Source organism: Thalassophryne amazonica, chromosome 11, assembly GCF_902500255.1.
Source record: "Thalassophryne amazonica chromosome 11, fThaAma1.1, whole genome shotgun sequence".
Lineage (NCBI taxonomy): Eukaryota > Metazoa > Chordata > Actinopteri > Batrachoidiformes > Batrachoididae > Thalassophryne > Thalassophryne amazonica.
In genome coordinates, this window is record NC_047113.1 from 90,828,612 (window position 1) to 90,845,100 (window position 16,489).

Consider the following 16,489-nt stretch of genomic DNA (forward strand, 5'->3'; position numbering starts at 1 on the left):
AGAATATACAAGAAATTCTATTGGCACACAGGACAGGAGGGTCACCAACACAAATACAACTCCCATCTCTGGATGGAGCTGCACCTTAAACAGAGAGAAAAAACAGAATCAGGCATCAGAAAGACAAAAAAATACTGGATCATTTGCCAGCATTAACAACAAGAAAACAAGAAATACTAAGGTGATCACCGGCCACATAGCCCTAAACCTCACTAAAAGACCCAGGATTTAGGTAAAGTTGAGGCCGCAGCCCACTCCAATTACTAATAAATTAATTAAAAGAGTAAAAAAGGCGTAAAACAAAACTGTACCAGTATGCTAGCCATATGAAAGGGAAAATAAGTGTGTCTTAAGTCTGGACTTGAAAATCTCCACAGAATCTGACTGTTTTATTGATGCAGGGGAGATCATTCCACAGAACAGGGGCACAATAAGAGAAAGCTCTGTGGACCCGCAGACTTTTTATTCACCTTAGGGACACAAAGTAGTCCTGCACCTTGAGAACGTAAAGCCCGGGCTGGTACGTAAGGTTTAATTAGGTCAGCTAGGTAGGGAGGTGCCAGTCCATGAATAATTTTATAAGTTAGTAGCAGAACCTTAAAATCTGATCTCACTGGAACAGGAAGCCAGTGAAGGGATGCCAAATGGGTGTAATGTGGTTGTCCTTTCTGCTTCGTGTCAAAAAGTCTGACTGCAGCATTTTGAACCAGTTGGCGAGCCCTAATGCTAGACTGCAGTAACCAGAAATAGAACATTGCAGTAGTCCATCTAGAAGAGATAAATGCATGGATCAGGGTCTCAGCATCAGCCATAGACAGGATGGGACGAATCTTCGCTATATTTCGCAGGTGGAAGAAAGCAGTCCTAGTAATATTTCTAATGTGGAGGCCAAAGGACAACGAAGGATCAAAAATTACCCCAAGGTTCCTCACTTTGTCAGTGTGATGTATGACACATGAGCCGAGCCTGAGCGTTAACTGGTCAAATTGATGCCGATGTCTCACTGGACCAAGAACCATTATTTCAGTCTTATCAGAGATTAATAGTAGGAAGTTTCTAGACATCAACTTCTCACTGCTGCAAGGCAATCTTCTAAGGATTTTATGTGAACAAGATTACCAGCAGTTATCAGCATGTATACCTGAGTATCATCTGCACAGCAGTGAAAGGTAATCCCAAAATGCCGCAATATGTGCCCAAGGGGTGCTATATAAAGGGAGAAAAGCAGGGGGCCTAAGACAGACCCCTGTGGAACCCCAAATTTCATGTCACTAAGGTTAGAGGTTGTGTTACTGTACAAAACACAGTGAGAACAACTGGTCAAGTATGACGTCAGCCATGCAAGGGCACTCCCAGTAATCCCAAAATGATTTTCCAGCCTATCAAGTAGAATATGATGATCCACTGTATCAAATGCAGCACTGAGATCTAACAGCAACAGAACCGTAGTGGTGTCCGAATCCATTGTAAGCAGAAGATCATTCACCACTTTAGTGAGAGCCGTCTCTGTGGAATGATATTTTCTAAAAGCAGACTGCAGTGGCTCAAAGAGATTATTCTCCGTAAGATAGTCTATGAGCTGCCGTGACACCACTTTTTCCAGAATTTTAGAGAAAAATGATAGATTTGATATTGGCCGATAGTTTTTCAGTACACTAGGGTCAAGAATAGGTTTCTTAAGTAATGGTTTAATCACTGCAGATTTGAAACATTTAGGAACAGATCCAGAAGTTAAAGAAAGATTAATAATTTCCAGCACAGTCGGCCCAAGAGTGGACCACAGGTCCTTAAACAGTTTTGTTGGTATAGGATCAAATAAGCAGGTTGTGCTGTTTATTTGCACAGGCACATACTCATAAACCGTAGGAACTAACGTGAAGAAACCAGCACACAAACAAGGAAAGGGGGCTACTTAAATACAAAAACAAACTAATGAAGTACAGGTTTGTGAATTAGGGAGACAAAATCAAAGGTCACATGACAAACTAACAACCAAAAAGATGACTCGAGACTATACAGACATCTAAAGGTGAGTAGAAACAAAACATAACAATATTTTCCTGCATTTTGGTGCATATTTTCACCATAAAACACAACCACGGAGACACTTCATGGCCACTAGTGAGAAGCTGTGGAAAACCGGGTAAATCTGAATTTTGTTACATTGTCAAGGAATTAGGCTCGAGTCAAAGAAGTCTCTGGGATAATATCCACCAATTTAGTGTTAGGTGTTCGCTTTCCCTGCAAACTAGCACAGAACCCAAACCCTCCAGTCTGGTGTAGGATGTGGCTGCAGCTGGATTGCAAACATCAGTCTGAACGTGGCCTAGTAGGATAAAAAACAAGTCTGAATGCTCTCTGGCTAGGAAGCAATCCTGATTGAATCTGGCTTAAGATGGATGGCAAACCCCAGTGTGAACGGGGTCTTTGAGTGCAATGTAGAGTTGGCAATTCCTCCAGAGAAGAAAGATAACAGCTGACGATCTTTTCCTATTCAGGAGCCCAATATTAGAGGTGCATTTAAACTGCACTCACGTGCGTTTAGCCTGCGCTTGCACTACATGCCTGTGCTTTGTTCACATGAGTCAGACATGAGAAAACTGCTTTTTCCTTTTCAAACTACATTATAATTCCATATTCAACAGTTCAAATTTTTAAATTTCCCAGGGTGAAACCCACGATTAAATAGGACTTTCCACTTCTGGCCTAAAAAAAGACGGGTGTGTGGTTGTCAATCAGGTGATGTCAGTTGCCTCTGAATGTTCCTCCCTTGTTCTGATGTGGAGGCTCCATGGTGTTTCGGCTTGTTGGACCATTGTTGCTGGCTTCCATGTGCCATCTCCTTGCTGGAAGCAGATGTGTGCTCCAGCATGCAGTGCTGACAGCGGTCTTGTAGATATACTCAACAAAAATATAAACGCAACACTTTTGGTTTTGCTCCCATTTTGTATGAGATGAACTCAAAGATCTAAAACTTTTTCCACATACACAATATCACCATTTCCCTCAAATATTGTTCACAAACCAGTCGAAATCTGTGATAGTGAGCACTTCTCCTTTGCTGAGATAATCCATCCCACCTCACAGGTGTGCCATATCAAGATGCTGATTAGACACCATGATTAGTGCACAGGTGTGCCTTAGACTGGCCACAATAAAAGGCCACTCTGAAAGGTGCAGTTTTGTTTTATTTGGGGGGGATACCAGTCAGTATCTGGTGTGACCACCATTTGCCTCATGCAGTGCAACACATCTCCTTCGCATCATCCGTGAAGAGAACACCTCTCCAACATGCCAAACGTCAGCGAATGTGACCATTTGCCCACTCAAGTTGGTTACGACGACGAACTGGAGTCAGGTCGAGACCCCGATGAGGACGACGAACATGCAGATGAGCTTCCCTGAGACGGTTACTGACAGTTTGTGCAGAAATTCTTTGGTTATGCAAACCGATTGTTTCAGCAGCTGTCCGAGTGGCTGGTCTCAGACGATCTTGGAGGTGAACATGCTGGATGTGGAGGTCCTGGGCTGGTGTGGTTACACGTGGTCTACGGTTGTGAGGCTGGTTGGATGTACTGCCAAATTCTCTGAAACGACTTTGGAGACGGCTTATGGTAGAGACATGAACATTCAATACACGAGCAACAGCTCTGGTTGACATTCCTGCTGTCAGCATGCCAATTGCACGCTCCCTCAAATCTTGCGACATCTGTGGCATTGTGCTGTGTGATAAAACTGCACCTTTCAGAGTGGTCTTTTATTGTGGCCAGTCTAAGGCACACCTGTGCACTAATCATGGTGTCTAATCAGCATCTTGGTATGGCACACCTGTGAGGTGGGATGGATTATCTCAGCAAAGGAGAAGTGCTCACTATCACAGATTTAGACTGGTTTGTGAACAATATTTGAGAGAAATGGTGATATTGTGTATGTGGAAAAAGTTTTAGATCTTTGAGTTCATCTCATACAAAATGGGAGCAAAACCAAAAGTGTTGTATGTTGTAGTGCTGTCTTTGATGCTGCTGAAAGTCTTCTCTCCTTGCCTGGATGCCATTCTGGGGTGGGGGGGATCTGTGGTTGTAGCTGCGAGGTCATTGTGGGTAGGACAGACCGTAGTCTGTGGCTCTTCAGGATTTGGACTTGTGATTTGAGTCCATCGGCTGGCATGTTCCTGTACTCCCTCAGGTTGATGTACAGATCCCTCCTGTCATCATTAACCTTTTCGAGGATCTACTTCGTGGTCTGCACAGTCTTTTTGGCCAAACTGTTGGTCTGTGGGTAGTGTGGGCTTGACGTGAAGTGCTGGAATCCCCACGACTCTGCAAACTGAATTCGAGTGAGTTGTAATATGGTTCGTTGTCATGAATGACTTTTGTCGGGATGCCATGTCTTGCAAATGTTGCTTTCATTTTATGCATGACAGTAGGTGTTCTACTTTAAAATACCTGCTGAGGTAGTCATGATGTAATTATCACAGTTGCATGTGAGTAGGTCTGTGCGACAGTCTCCTATGGGTTCTCTGGGATTTCATGTGAGATCATGGCCTCTTTTGTATTGGCACTGTAGTGTTTTTGGCACATATCACACTGCTTTACTCTTTCCTCTATCTGTTGACTCATGTCTGACCACAACATAATGACCTTTGCTCTGTTTGCTTTTCTCCATTCTGAAGTGTCCTGTGTGTATGCAGCATAACATGTGGGGCCTGCGTTTGTGTGGAATGATTATTTTCTCACCTTTGAGAAGGATTCATTCAGCCTCACTGATCTTGTCATGGTGGTTGACTTGTGGGTGACACTTTTTCCTTCTCTCTGGCCAGCCTGACTGAATGATCTGCTTAAGAGTGGTCAGTTGCTCATCCTGAGCTGTAGCTGTAGTTAAATTATCCTCAACTCTGACACCATGTTGTGGATGTACTAGCTGGATAGAAGTAGAGAAGCTTGAATCTTCGACTGGACTGGGTTGCTTGACGTGAGGACGTTTCGCTTCAAATCACAGAAGCTTCCTCAGCTAAAATTTTTGCTCTGGTAGTCTGACTTCTGTCTTGACTCTTGTAGGGAAGAATGAACCAGAAGCCAACAAAAGCTGGAGTTTTTTAACCTAACCAGACCCCACCTACCGAGAGGCTGACTGCTATAGGCTACTGACTAAACAATAGCTCTAATTAGCACCTATTGTGCTCTAGTTAGCACTCTCCTAATGACAGGACAGAAGCCTCCCCTGATGGCTCCCTTGACGACTCTCTCCTGATGACGTGAATGACTCATTACCATGAACAAAAGACTGAAACTGCTTTGACCTGAGTACCACATTGTAAACAGGGGACAAAGCGTGTCTGAGACCCGCTCCGCGGTTAAGGCTGGGTTTCAACTGTTTTACAAAGAATGCTTCCTTGACACCTAGCTGGATAGACTATACACAATATGTACTATACGAGGTCTGTCCATAAAGTAACGGTCCTTTTTATTTTTTTCAAAAACTATATGGATTTCATTCATATGTTTTTACATCAGACATGCTTGAACCCTCGTGCGCATGCGTGAGTTTTTCCACGCCTGTCGGTGACATCATTCGCCTGTGAGCACGCCTTGTGGAAGGAGTGGTCCCTCCCCCTCGTCTGATTTTCATTGTCTGGAAATGGCGGAATGAAAAGCACTTTTTTTCCATCAGAATTTTTTCAGAAGCTGTTAGAGACTGGCACGTGGAAACCATTCGAAAAATTTATCTGGCTTTCGGTGAAACATGGGACATGTCCAGCTCTCCACAAGTTCTCTTATACTCACTCGACTGGTAAGCACTGAAAGCCAAGATAGGCATGTCCAAACTTGTCCTCTAACACTCCGAAACGGAGGTGTTCCTTTGTCTCGCTTCATCAGCGAATCGGTCGTGACGCGCGAAGCCTCTGCACGGCTTTCCATGACAAATCTCTTGTTAAAAGTGAAATCTGCCAGAAAATGGCTGATGTCCAGCTCTTGTGATAACCAGAGAAATTGCCACACAGACGGCTCTCTTATCCACAGAGCCATCAGCTTAGAAATGATCCATGGTTTGTGCCGCGACGTCGCAGCTCGGAGCGCGGCGCAACCGACCGTCCTTAAAGGGGTCCTTAAGCTGTAGTTAAAGTCCTTATCTCTGTGAAGCCCGGAAAGTTTTCACCAAAGCCAGAGAGATAAATTTTTCGAATGGTTTCCAGGTGCCAGTCTCTAACAGCTTCTGAAAAAATTCTGATGGAAAAAAAGTCCTTTTCATTCCGCCATTTCCAGACAATGAAAATCCGACGAGGGGGTGGGACCACTCCTTCCCAAGGCGTGCTCACAGGCAAAGGACGTCACCGACAGGCGTGGAAAAACTCACGCATGCGCACGAGGGTTCAAGCATGTCTGACGTAAAAACATATGAATGAAATCCATATAGTTTTTTAAAAAAATAAAAATGACCGTTACTTTATGGACACACCATGTATGTACCACTAGGCTGGTCCTCTACAGTATGCCCAAAATAAAAATGTGACTTTCTTAATTTGCTTCCTGACAGAATTGTTCATCTTGATGAGAAAATGTTTTGTATTAAATTTAATTTTGATACGAATAGTCTAACCACTGCTGCATGCGGCGTGGAAATTGCAATGGTCAAGCATATTAACACAAACCAGCAACAGTAATGTACTTGTTCACAAATGAAATACAAATTGAAACAACAATCCTTTTTCCTTTAACTGACCATACAGGAGAGATAAAAAAGTATTATATGTCACTGTCCACATATTTGGTGAAAACAAACAGTCATGGGGAGTGAGTGGCATGTGGTTCCGATGTTTTTCATCATCGGGAGCTGACGACGCCACTCAACAACTTGCAGCAGGTATTGGCGCTACTGTTCATCCTTCATTAAGATCTGATTCGTTACAATCCTGGACAAGTGCAACTCCTCGCTCAGCAAAATCATTGACAGCACCAAAGTTATCCAGGACCTGCTGTAACGACTGGAATGACGGGTCATACTCCCACTCTGAGAGGTCCTTGATGAGGAAGTCCATGTTGATGTTGAAGGCCTCAAAAATGCAACCTGAGTCAGATGTAACAAAATCTGCCACTAATGAACTAATGTATCCAGTCCATAAATCAAAATGTCACTCACACGTCACAAAAAACAGGAACCAGGTGGCAGTAGTTAATATTTTTCAAATCTCAATCTCAATTTATTTATAAAGCACTTTAAAATGCACCAACAACCAAAGCGCTGTACACAACAAAAACAGGCAAGTTAAAATAATTTAATAAATAAAAAGTTAGTTAAAAGCAAAAACACACACACACACACACACACACACACACACACACACACACACACACAAAAAAAAAACAGTGTCAAGCTGTGTTAAAAGCCAAAGAGAAAAAAATGTGCTTTAAGAGACAATTTAAAAGCAGAGAGAGAATCAGTCTGCCTAATGTGCAAAGGAAGATCATTCCACAGTCTCGGGGCAACGACTGAAAAAGCTCGGTCACCTCTACGCTTCCTCTTTGACCTTGGGAAATCTTATGACATTTCACCCAATTTATTTTATCCCCTAAAGGAACCAAAAAATGAAGACGCACCTTGAAAAGTTCAAGTTTATTTATCGGGACCACCCTAGATTACACACACACACACACACAGACACTACTTCCCATAGTGCTCTCCACAATAATGGTCTGTACCTCTGGTCTCATAATCACAATACTCTATTGTGATAACTATTCATAGTAGCCTTAAACATTACACACAGGGGAACATCCCACTAATCTGAAAGTTCACTAGTCCAAAGGTTAAGGTCAATAAATTAATATATTTTGATGCCAAGTGTCATTAGGCTTCGCTACTAGCTGTATACTTACATGTGCTTTTTGTTTCAGTTAAAAAGATGTTTCTTTCATCTGTGATGCGGCGGTGTTATTTAATCCCGGCCAATTGACAGCTGTGCGGCGATGTTATTTCCTCCCGGCCAGTCGACAGTGGTGTGGCAAGGTTATTTAATCCCAACCAATTGACAGCTGTGCGCAGGCGTTATTTCCTCCCAGCCAGTCGACAGTGGTGCGGCGAGGTTATTTAATCCCAGCCTATTGACAGCTGTGCACAGCTGTGTTATTTCCTTCTGGCCAGTCGACAGTGGTGCAGCGAGGTTATTTAATCCCGGCCAATTGACAGCTGTGCGGCGGTGTTTTTTCCTCCCAGCCAGTCGACAGTGGTGCGGCAAAGTTATTTAATCCAGGCCTGTTATCACCTGTGCAGTAGCATATTCTTGGCCATGTTTACAACGCAGCAGCTTGTGCGATCAACTGGGATCTTTATTCAGGTGGCATGGGGTTTTTCCTCTTCGCATCATGTGACCAGCATAGGGAAGCCTCACAGAAGTAAACCATGATGCTAACTTTTGAATAAAATTAACATAACACTGTTCAACGAGATTTTCTTGCATGAAGGTTTTCAACAGAATTTGGGTCATTTGGGGCGCTGAATCCAAATCTGGTGTTAGTTTTTACTAATCACATCGCGTTTCTGAGATATGAACACATTTCTCGTATCAAACATTGAACTAAAAACTGCAGTCTCGCACACCACTTCGGCGCCATAAACGATATTACGGCTCTTGTTAACATTTTATGAACCTGGTTTAAAAACTGTGCTTTTGAAGCAGCTGTTGGGCATGATTAGTGGCATCAAACTTGTGAGTGAATGAGCAACTTTTGCGTAATCCATCTATACTGAACATGCATATTGCAAAAAATGTGATGTAATAGAGAAAATCTGAGCTCAGATTTGGATTCAGCACCCCAAAATTACCCTAAATCAGTTCTCAAAGTGCATGCAAGAAAAACATGCACTTTGAGAACAAGAAAAACAAGAAAAACACAAAAATAAATGAACACAGTGTTTTGATACGTTAGCACTAGCTTTCTTGTTTCACACTGTAGGTTATAAAGGAGGCAGATCTGGAAATGTGCTTGCCCACAAACATGGTAAAATTCAGACAAAGACAAGTAGTGCACCCTCTTTGGCGATACATAACTGCCTGTATGTGGTTTGCCAAATTAATTTGTGTTTTGACTTTAGCATCTTTGAATGAGACTAGATTTATTTTGAACCAAACTTCATTAACATTGTGTTAGATTATCTTCACTTGTAAAACAAATCAGTCAGAGCTGCATCAAAGTAATTCTTTGACTAAAACCTCAAGTTTTACAGTACTTGTAGCTTTCAGGACCTAATGGAACTATTCCTGAAAAACATAACTTGAGGTCAAGATCTCCACAGACCAAAGTCACATTACCAAACCAGAATGATTTTTTTTTTTTAAATCAGCTTGGTTTATGATAATTACCAAGACTGAGCACATTTTAATTTTGTTCACTATTTATATTCGGCTAAAGTATGATGAGTGGATGAATATGCTATTGTTGCTCTACTTCAGTATAAGGTTGTGACCAATCCGACCCAGGTTTGGGATTGGCTTCCGATACCAAAGTAATTCAAGTATCGGAAAATACTGAACCAACCTGCGGCGTTTTCAGATACCAGAGAGAAGCCATGTCTGTGAAACCTCTCAACTGCTGCTTGTTCTCTGCTGTGTTTACTGCTCAGCGTGAGGAGGCAAGAGGGAGGTTTCTGAGCTGAAGCCGAACTGTTTGTTCCGAGAGTTTTAAGCCATGGGTAGCGGCAAATTTCCCCCCGGCTCTCAGGTTCAAATCGTCTGTGCCGCCGATGACGGAGTTTCCGAAAAAAGAACTACAAATGTGTGCTGAAAAAAATCAGCAGCTTCGGTGTCCCGAGGCTGTGAAACAGCACCTCAGAGCACAAGAGCGGAGCTGAGCAGACTTTGTTTCTGTCCACTAAACGGGAAAAAGTTCCTCGCCTGAGCCTGGCTGACGATATATTTTGAAATTTATGGTTTATTTTACAGTTGAAAGGCTTCATCTTTCCAAAAAGTTCCAAGTTTGGTCTTAGCAGAAAAACGGTGAGTGAGAAAGAGGGAGGGAGAGTGCACGAGAAACAGAGAGAGAGGGAGAAAGCGAGCACAAGGGAGAGGGAGCTTGCGTGAGAGATGGAGAGAGAGAGAGGGAAGGAGAAGACTTTTTATTTTCTGTTTTTGCTGCAACACTTGCTTTGACAATGTAAACGTATGTTTCAATTGAAAATGAATTGAGAGAGAGACAGAAAGAGAGGACTTAATTTTTAATTTTTACTGTAACACTTGCTTTGACAATGCAAACATATGTTTCCAATGTTAATAATGCTCTACTGAAATTGAGAAGGTGAGAGAGACTGAGAGTGAGAGATGGACAGAGAGAGTGCTGTCTTTTTCTCTTTTAAGTCTATAAAAATAAGTCTATAAATAAAAGTACTTAATTCTTTCACCAAACATCAAATCTAGGCTTATATCTTAGATGTACCTTCTGGCAAATTGCAGCTGAACTTTCAGGTCTCCTTTTTAAGAGAATCCTCCTTTAAGCACTGAATCATGAAGCTGTATAACTGGGAATACAAAATATCATCATATAAAATCAACAGTAATGATAATAATATTAAAGCAAACAGAGCTCTGGTATCGGAATAGTCTCGGTATTGGCAGATATCCAAATTCAGGTATCGGGATCGGAAGTGAAAAAATGTGGACCGGTGCATCCCTGCTTTAATCATCAACATTAACAGTTACCTGTAATACACGCCACCTGCTGTCCAATCACAACTTGTCAATAATTTTACAAGAATGTACAATTGGAAAAAATGTCAGCTACTAATGGATTGTAATAATAATGTGATGGGTTGATGATTTAGTAACATTGATTTTTGCAGTGAAGCAAATGATCAATCTCTCAGGGCGTATGTGTTGATGTAGTGTACTGCCCTCTACAGGCGAGCCTCGGAGGCCGTGTGCGGCTAATAATAACAGGAGCTGCTCCCATCTCTCCTTCCATCCTCACCTTCCTGAGAGCTGCAATGGGCTGTCATGTAATGCACATACACACAAACACTCACACAGCTGGAAACAACACAGCTGATGGTTTTGACTTTAACATACTTACTGACTGTCAGAAGGGTTTTTGTGAGTTTTCCTTCTGACTGTTGACTGTTATAACTGACAGAAAGTAATGACAGTTTTCCGCTTCAGTTCTATGAGGGTTATGGACAGACGGAGTGCACTGCTGGATGCACCCTGACTGTGGCCGGTGACTGGACCGCAGGTAAAGCATGTCTTTGTCCTTGACTCATTCCAGCTGTTGGTGTAAACCAGGGGTGCCCAACCTTAACTGAACCGAGATCTACTTTTAAATTTGACAGTGTATTGAGATCTACCAAGCCATATCAAAAGCCATAGCGTAGCCGCAATTTATTGTACACCAATATAATAACACAATTTTCTGGCACAAATATAAAGTTTTAACAGTAATATTACATTATTGCAGTAAATGTGCATGGTGCAAAGAATAAGCCCAAATAGGGTTAGGTTTAGGCTACGACTGGTCCGTAACAACAACAAACAACTCAAATTATGCAGTCCTTAATTCTTGACCCTGCGCATTTGCAGATGTATAAAAACCATGTGCGATCCCCCCAAGCGATCGACTGGAAGTCGCCCGGCGATCGACCTCTCGCCCGCGATCGACTGGTTGGGCACTCCATGTGTAAACAGAGCATTACTAGCTTCCTCACTGCCCTCCTGTAACTGTGCGTTTGGCTGACTGATGAGCTAGTCGTCCTAAATTGACATGTGACTCCATATTTCCAGGTCATGTTGGAGCTCCACTGCGCTGTAACTTGATTAAACTGGTGGACGTGGCAGAGATGAACTATCTGGCTGCAAATGGAGAGGGAGAGGTTAAACACACAGTTTAATAATGTCTCTGATAATGTTTAATAATCTACATCATCCTAAACTCTGTGTTTGGGGGCAGGTATGTGTGAAGGGTCCAAATGTGTTCCTGGGCTACCTGAATGACCCAGAGAAGACCAAGGAGACCATTGATGCAGATGGATGGCTTCACACAGGAGATATTGGCAAATGGCTTCCAGTGGGTCCAGTGTGATATTTTGAATCAACCAAATATTTTCTGCTAATATTTTTTTGATGAGGTTGGATTAGTGAAATGAACTGTGTGTCTGCATGAACACAGAATGGCACACTGAAGATCGTGGACAGGAAGAAGCACATTTTTAAGTTGGCACAGGGGGAGTACATCGCTCCTGAGAAGATTGAGAATGTCTATATTCGAAGTGAAGCCATTGCTCAGGTCTTTGTGCATGGAGACAGTCTGCAGGTAGGTGGAGCCCATTCCGAGTCTGTGTTTTTGAAGATACTTAAAGCCAAAGCAGCTTCATCACTGATGACTGTTGTCTCCTTCCGACTTTTTGTGACTTGCAGTCAGTGGCGGTCCTAGAGTGATTTACTCCCCGGGCGAAACCCCCTGCGTGCTCCCCCCGCCCCCCGCGCACACTAACGTGGCCACCACCTCCGCCCCACCACCCATGAAAACACTAACTTCGTCCAGAACACCCACAATCCCAGAAATTAACTCACAACAGCAATTTTCAAGAATAAATTTCCAGTTTTAATGTCTACTGCAATAACAAACACAAAGATAAACAATAATTACTTCAATAAAGTTTTTGAACATAAAAAAACAAAAGACTCAGTGACTTCACATTACAACTATGTACAGTACAGGTATTTAAGAAAGCACAACTGCACTACAGCATCACCCGATGGGCAAAATATTGCACGTCATTCAGTTTTACCAACAGAGTGCACTTTGCATTATCATAGAGTACCATTCACCATAATGAACAAGACTTAAACCTCCATTAAAGTCGCAAAAAAATAAACAACAAATAACAAAAGAAGTTAAACAATCTGTATATTACAGAATACCATGAAGTGACAAAAAAAACCCTATACATTAAAGTGGCAAAAATGGTAAAGCGCAATGATGTATCATAAATAAATGAACTAACAACAGAGGTAAATTCTATACCCATTACTGTACACATAAGAAGAAATAACAAACACTATTGTGTATCATAAGTAACAGGAAGCAACAAGTGAAGAAGTTTAACACTCTTTAAAGGCAAAAATGGCAAACCACAATAATTTGTCATAAATAAGAAGTGCAAAAGAAGTAAGAGGAAAACAGTCTATATGCAAAAGTTTGCAGGAGGGCATCATAATTGTTTGCCACAGTGCTCACTATCCGTGATGTGAAATTCCATTGAGTAGGAGCATTTCTGGGCAACCTTGAGCAGCCTGCAGACTCAAGAAAAGACATCCTCTTTGTGGATTTTGAGAAAAATGTGGCAAACCCAGAGAGTGATGCAAAAAATATTCTGCACTCAGATAAGCATTTAGCCCCCTGAGACAGAACCAGATTCAGTCTGTGTGCATAGCAATGCATAAACATTGCACTGGGGGCTATTGCTTTAACTTTGGCCTGAAAACCATTGAGAGCTGAAGCCATGACAGCAGCCATGGCTTCTTCGTAAGGAAGACTATCAAATGGCTTCGCCAAAATCCGGTCCACAACATTCAAATTGTCTGCCATTATGTGCTGTTTGCTACCTAGCTAGCTCGCTAGCTGGGACTGGCGCGAGGCTAGTGTGACGTTTGTCCGCCTGTGAGTGCTTTGTGACGGTGGAGGAGCTCAGCAGCACCCGCTGCTCGGTAGGGACAGAAACTGCGATAGAAGTCAGAAAGTGATAGAAGTCAGTCTCCAAACACAAGCAGCTACAAATAAACACACCAGAAATAGAAGCTCGATTTGTCGCTAGTCGTTTTTAACAAAGAAAATGCTGCTAAGAGGATTAAGAAAGTCTCCGGTTCAACTCAGAACAGAATAAAAATTAAAAAATGGTCCCACGGATGTTTACACCAAAAGATCGCTGATTCTCTCATTTCGCTGTCAATCAAAAAGGGATTCAGCCTCAGACAGATCATCCAATCATCATGCAGAAGCTGAGCGTCTGGGCCAGCCAAGGCCGGCCCACTACCCCATAGACCCCCAGAGACGCTGAGCGTCCGATGGACGGGACAAAGCCCAGCATTTATCCAATGACTCGTCTCGTTTCGCTGCAGTCTTTGCTTTGCTAAACTCTGTGGACGCTCAGCGTCCACGCTGTTTAAAGCACTGTGAAGCTGCGGGAATACGTAAATCAATACATACCTTTTTCCTTTGCTCGTTTCTCCTTCTTTCTTTTTCTTTCGAAATTGGGCACCTGATGGCTTTGATCGTTTCCTATCCATGATTATGTCTTACTCCGTTTCAACCACCTCCTTGTCCAAACATTGAATGATTCCCCCCTCCCCCTGCACAAACTCTGCACTGTGCAGCGTTGCTCACCTAACGCGAGAGGTGAGATGGGGGGGGGGGGGGGTTCCCTGCCGTAACGTAACCACGAACTCCCCCGTCAGGACAACTCCCCCACCCGTTTTATTTATTTATTTATTTATTTTTGGACAGGGTTTTTTTTTTTTTTTCCGCATGCTCGTGCCCCCCCGCGATGCCGCCCCGTGCAGCTGCCCGGTTGGCCCGCCTCCAGGACCGCCCCTGCTTGCAGTGAAGCATCAGTGTTTCTTTCCAAAAAAGGCCAACGGTGTACTATCAACATGTTGAGTATAAAACATGACATTTAACATATTGTCTTTATTTGTAGGCACGTCTTGTCGCAGTGGTGGTCCCTGACCCTGATTTTTTGTCCAATTGGGTCAAAAAGACGCTAGGACTGGAAGGCAGCTACCAAGAACTATGTGAAAAAGCGGTAATACTCTAAACTGAAAGGAGGATAATGCAGGTTCTCAAAATTAAAGTGCTGTGCAAAGGTTTTAGGCACATTTCATGGGCCAGTAAAATGCTCCCTACTGCATATAGACGTGTGTGTTGGGGAATTGACCCACAATGCATTGCTTCATCAACATCGTTTGTTTTTCCCAATCCCATTGTATATATTTTTTGACATCCACGTTTTATTTTTACGTGTCCAAGAAACCCAATTTACTGTTTCAAAATACCAGTATAATGTCATTTCCCCAACATGGACTGTAATACAGCTTCCATTAGTTGTATTTAAAGGTTGTTTTTTTAATGATTAATACAGGAAGTGAAGTCGGCCATCTTGAATGACATGGTGCATCTTGGTACGGAAGGAGGCCTCAAAGCATTTGAGCAGGCACGTTCTTCACTCAGTGTGTCAGTCATGTGATCTGTAATCTTGATGACCTTGATATTAAGTGGAGCATTTACAGACCGCTTACTGTTCAGAACAAGATCAAGTTCTGTATAAGAAAAGGTCCATGTGTTCTTCAGGTGAAGGCAATCCACATCCACACAGAGATGTTCTCAGTCAACAATGGTCTGCTCACTCCAACACTGAAGGCAAAGAGAAATAAGTTACAGCAGCATTTCAGAGCCACCATAGACGAGCTGTACGCTGGGATCCACAAGTAGACCCAAGTCCACAGACAGAGAACTTCCAAAAAAGGTCTTCAGGTGCAGATGAAAGACATAGAAGAGAGTCCACAGAAAAAACAAGGTCCTCTCAGACCTCTCAGACCAAAGAGCTCATTGATCTGTTTAATATCAACTATGATTGAACAACATGGTCAGAAGGTGATGTAGCTTTTGTTTTTAGAACTTGTCAAAATCTTCAGAACAAAATCAAATATAGACTTAATTAGAACACACGAATACAGTGAAACATGTTTGTTACAGAAGAGATTCTGTGCAGTCGATTTTGTAACATCCATTTATAAAATGATTTATACTGTGCACAGTAAATGTTCTGATTATAATCAGAGAGGGACATTCAAAAGGAAGGACATTCATGTCCAAATATATATTAGGATGCTGACCAGTAAATAAGTGCATGTGGTGTGGTGTTGGCTTTAATTCGGGACTAATTATATCAGAATCTGGTGATACTGCAGGACATCCAGCTGGTGTTTCTATGTGGTTCAACATTTTTAAGTGATTAAATAAAGTAAAGTTTGTTCAGCTGTGTGTTAATACTGAAGTCCAGGTTTAATGTTTTCTTTGTATTAAAAGCTTTCTGTTCGACTCCGCTATGAAGCTGTAACACCCCGTTTAGACAAAGTCCATGACCCAGTTACGATCAAAAATTGGCCTCTGCTCACTGACACTCTCACTGACTCCTACTGGGGTTGCAGGCTGGTCACAATAGGGTCTCCATGGTCAGAAAGAAGATCCCTTTTGGGTGCCATCACTCGCGCTGCCAACCATCCTGCATTGGGTGGGACAGCCCTGGTATTTAGCCCCGTTTCCCACGTCCTCCCATGAGTCCTGCACTTGTGTGGGTCCAGGCATGCACCCGGAACCCCTGGTTACGCTTTGCACCCTTGGTGCTCGCGGTCACGTGTAGGTGTCCCACATTGGTAAATTCAGATGTTGGCAGGTATATGCATCACTGTCCATTGGTCTCCAACAGGTGTGCGAGTGTATTGAACTGT

General features: G+C 42.7%; 1 protein-coding gene across 1 annotated transcript in view; it reads left to right on the forward strand.

Annotated features, from left to right (window-relative positions):
• Positions 1–15,893, forward strand: part of LOC117521013 (long-chain-fatty-acid--CoA ligase 1-like) — an 86,069-nt gene extending 70,176 nt beyond the window's left edge. Inside the window, exons 14-21 of the mRNA XM_034182346.1 lie at positions 10,891–10,986; positions 11,147–11,219; positions 11,765–11,853; positions 11,931–12,047; positions 12,150–12,293; positions 14,680–14,784; positions 15,121–15,192; positions 15,330–15,893. Of these exons, the coding sequence (XP_034038237.1) occupies positions 10,891–10,986; positions 11,147–11,219; positions 11,765–11,853; positions 11,931–12,047; positions 12,150–12,293; positions 14,680–14,784; positions 15,121–15,192; positions 15,330–15,470 (837 nt within the window). The 3' untranslated portion in view covers positions 15,471–15,893. The remainder of the gene's footprint in view (positions 1–10,890; positions 10,987–11,146; positions 11,220–11,764; positions 11,854–11,930; positions 12,048–12,149; positions 12,294–14,679; positions 14,785–15,120; positions 15,193–15,329) is intronic.
• Positions 15,894–16,489: the final 596 nt, after the last annotated feature.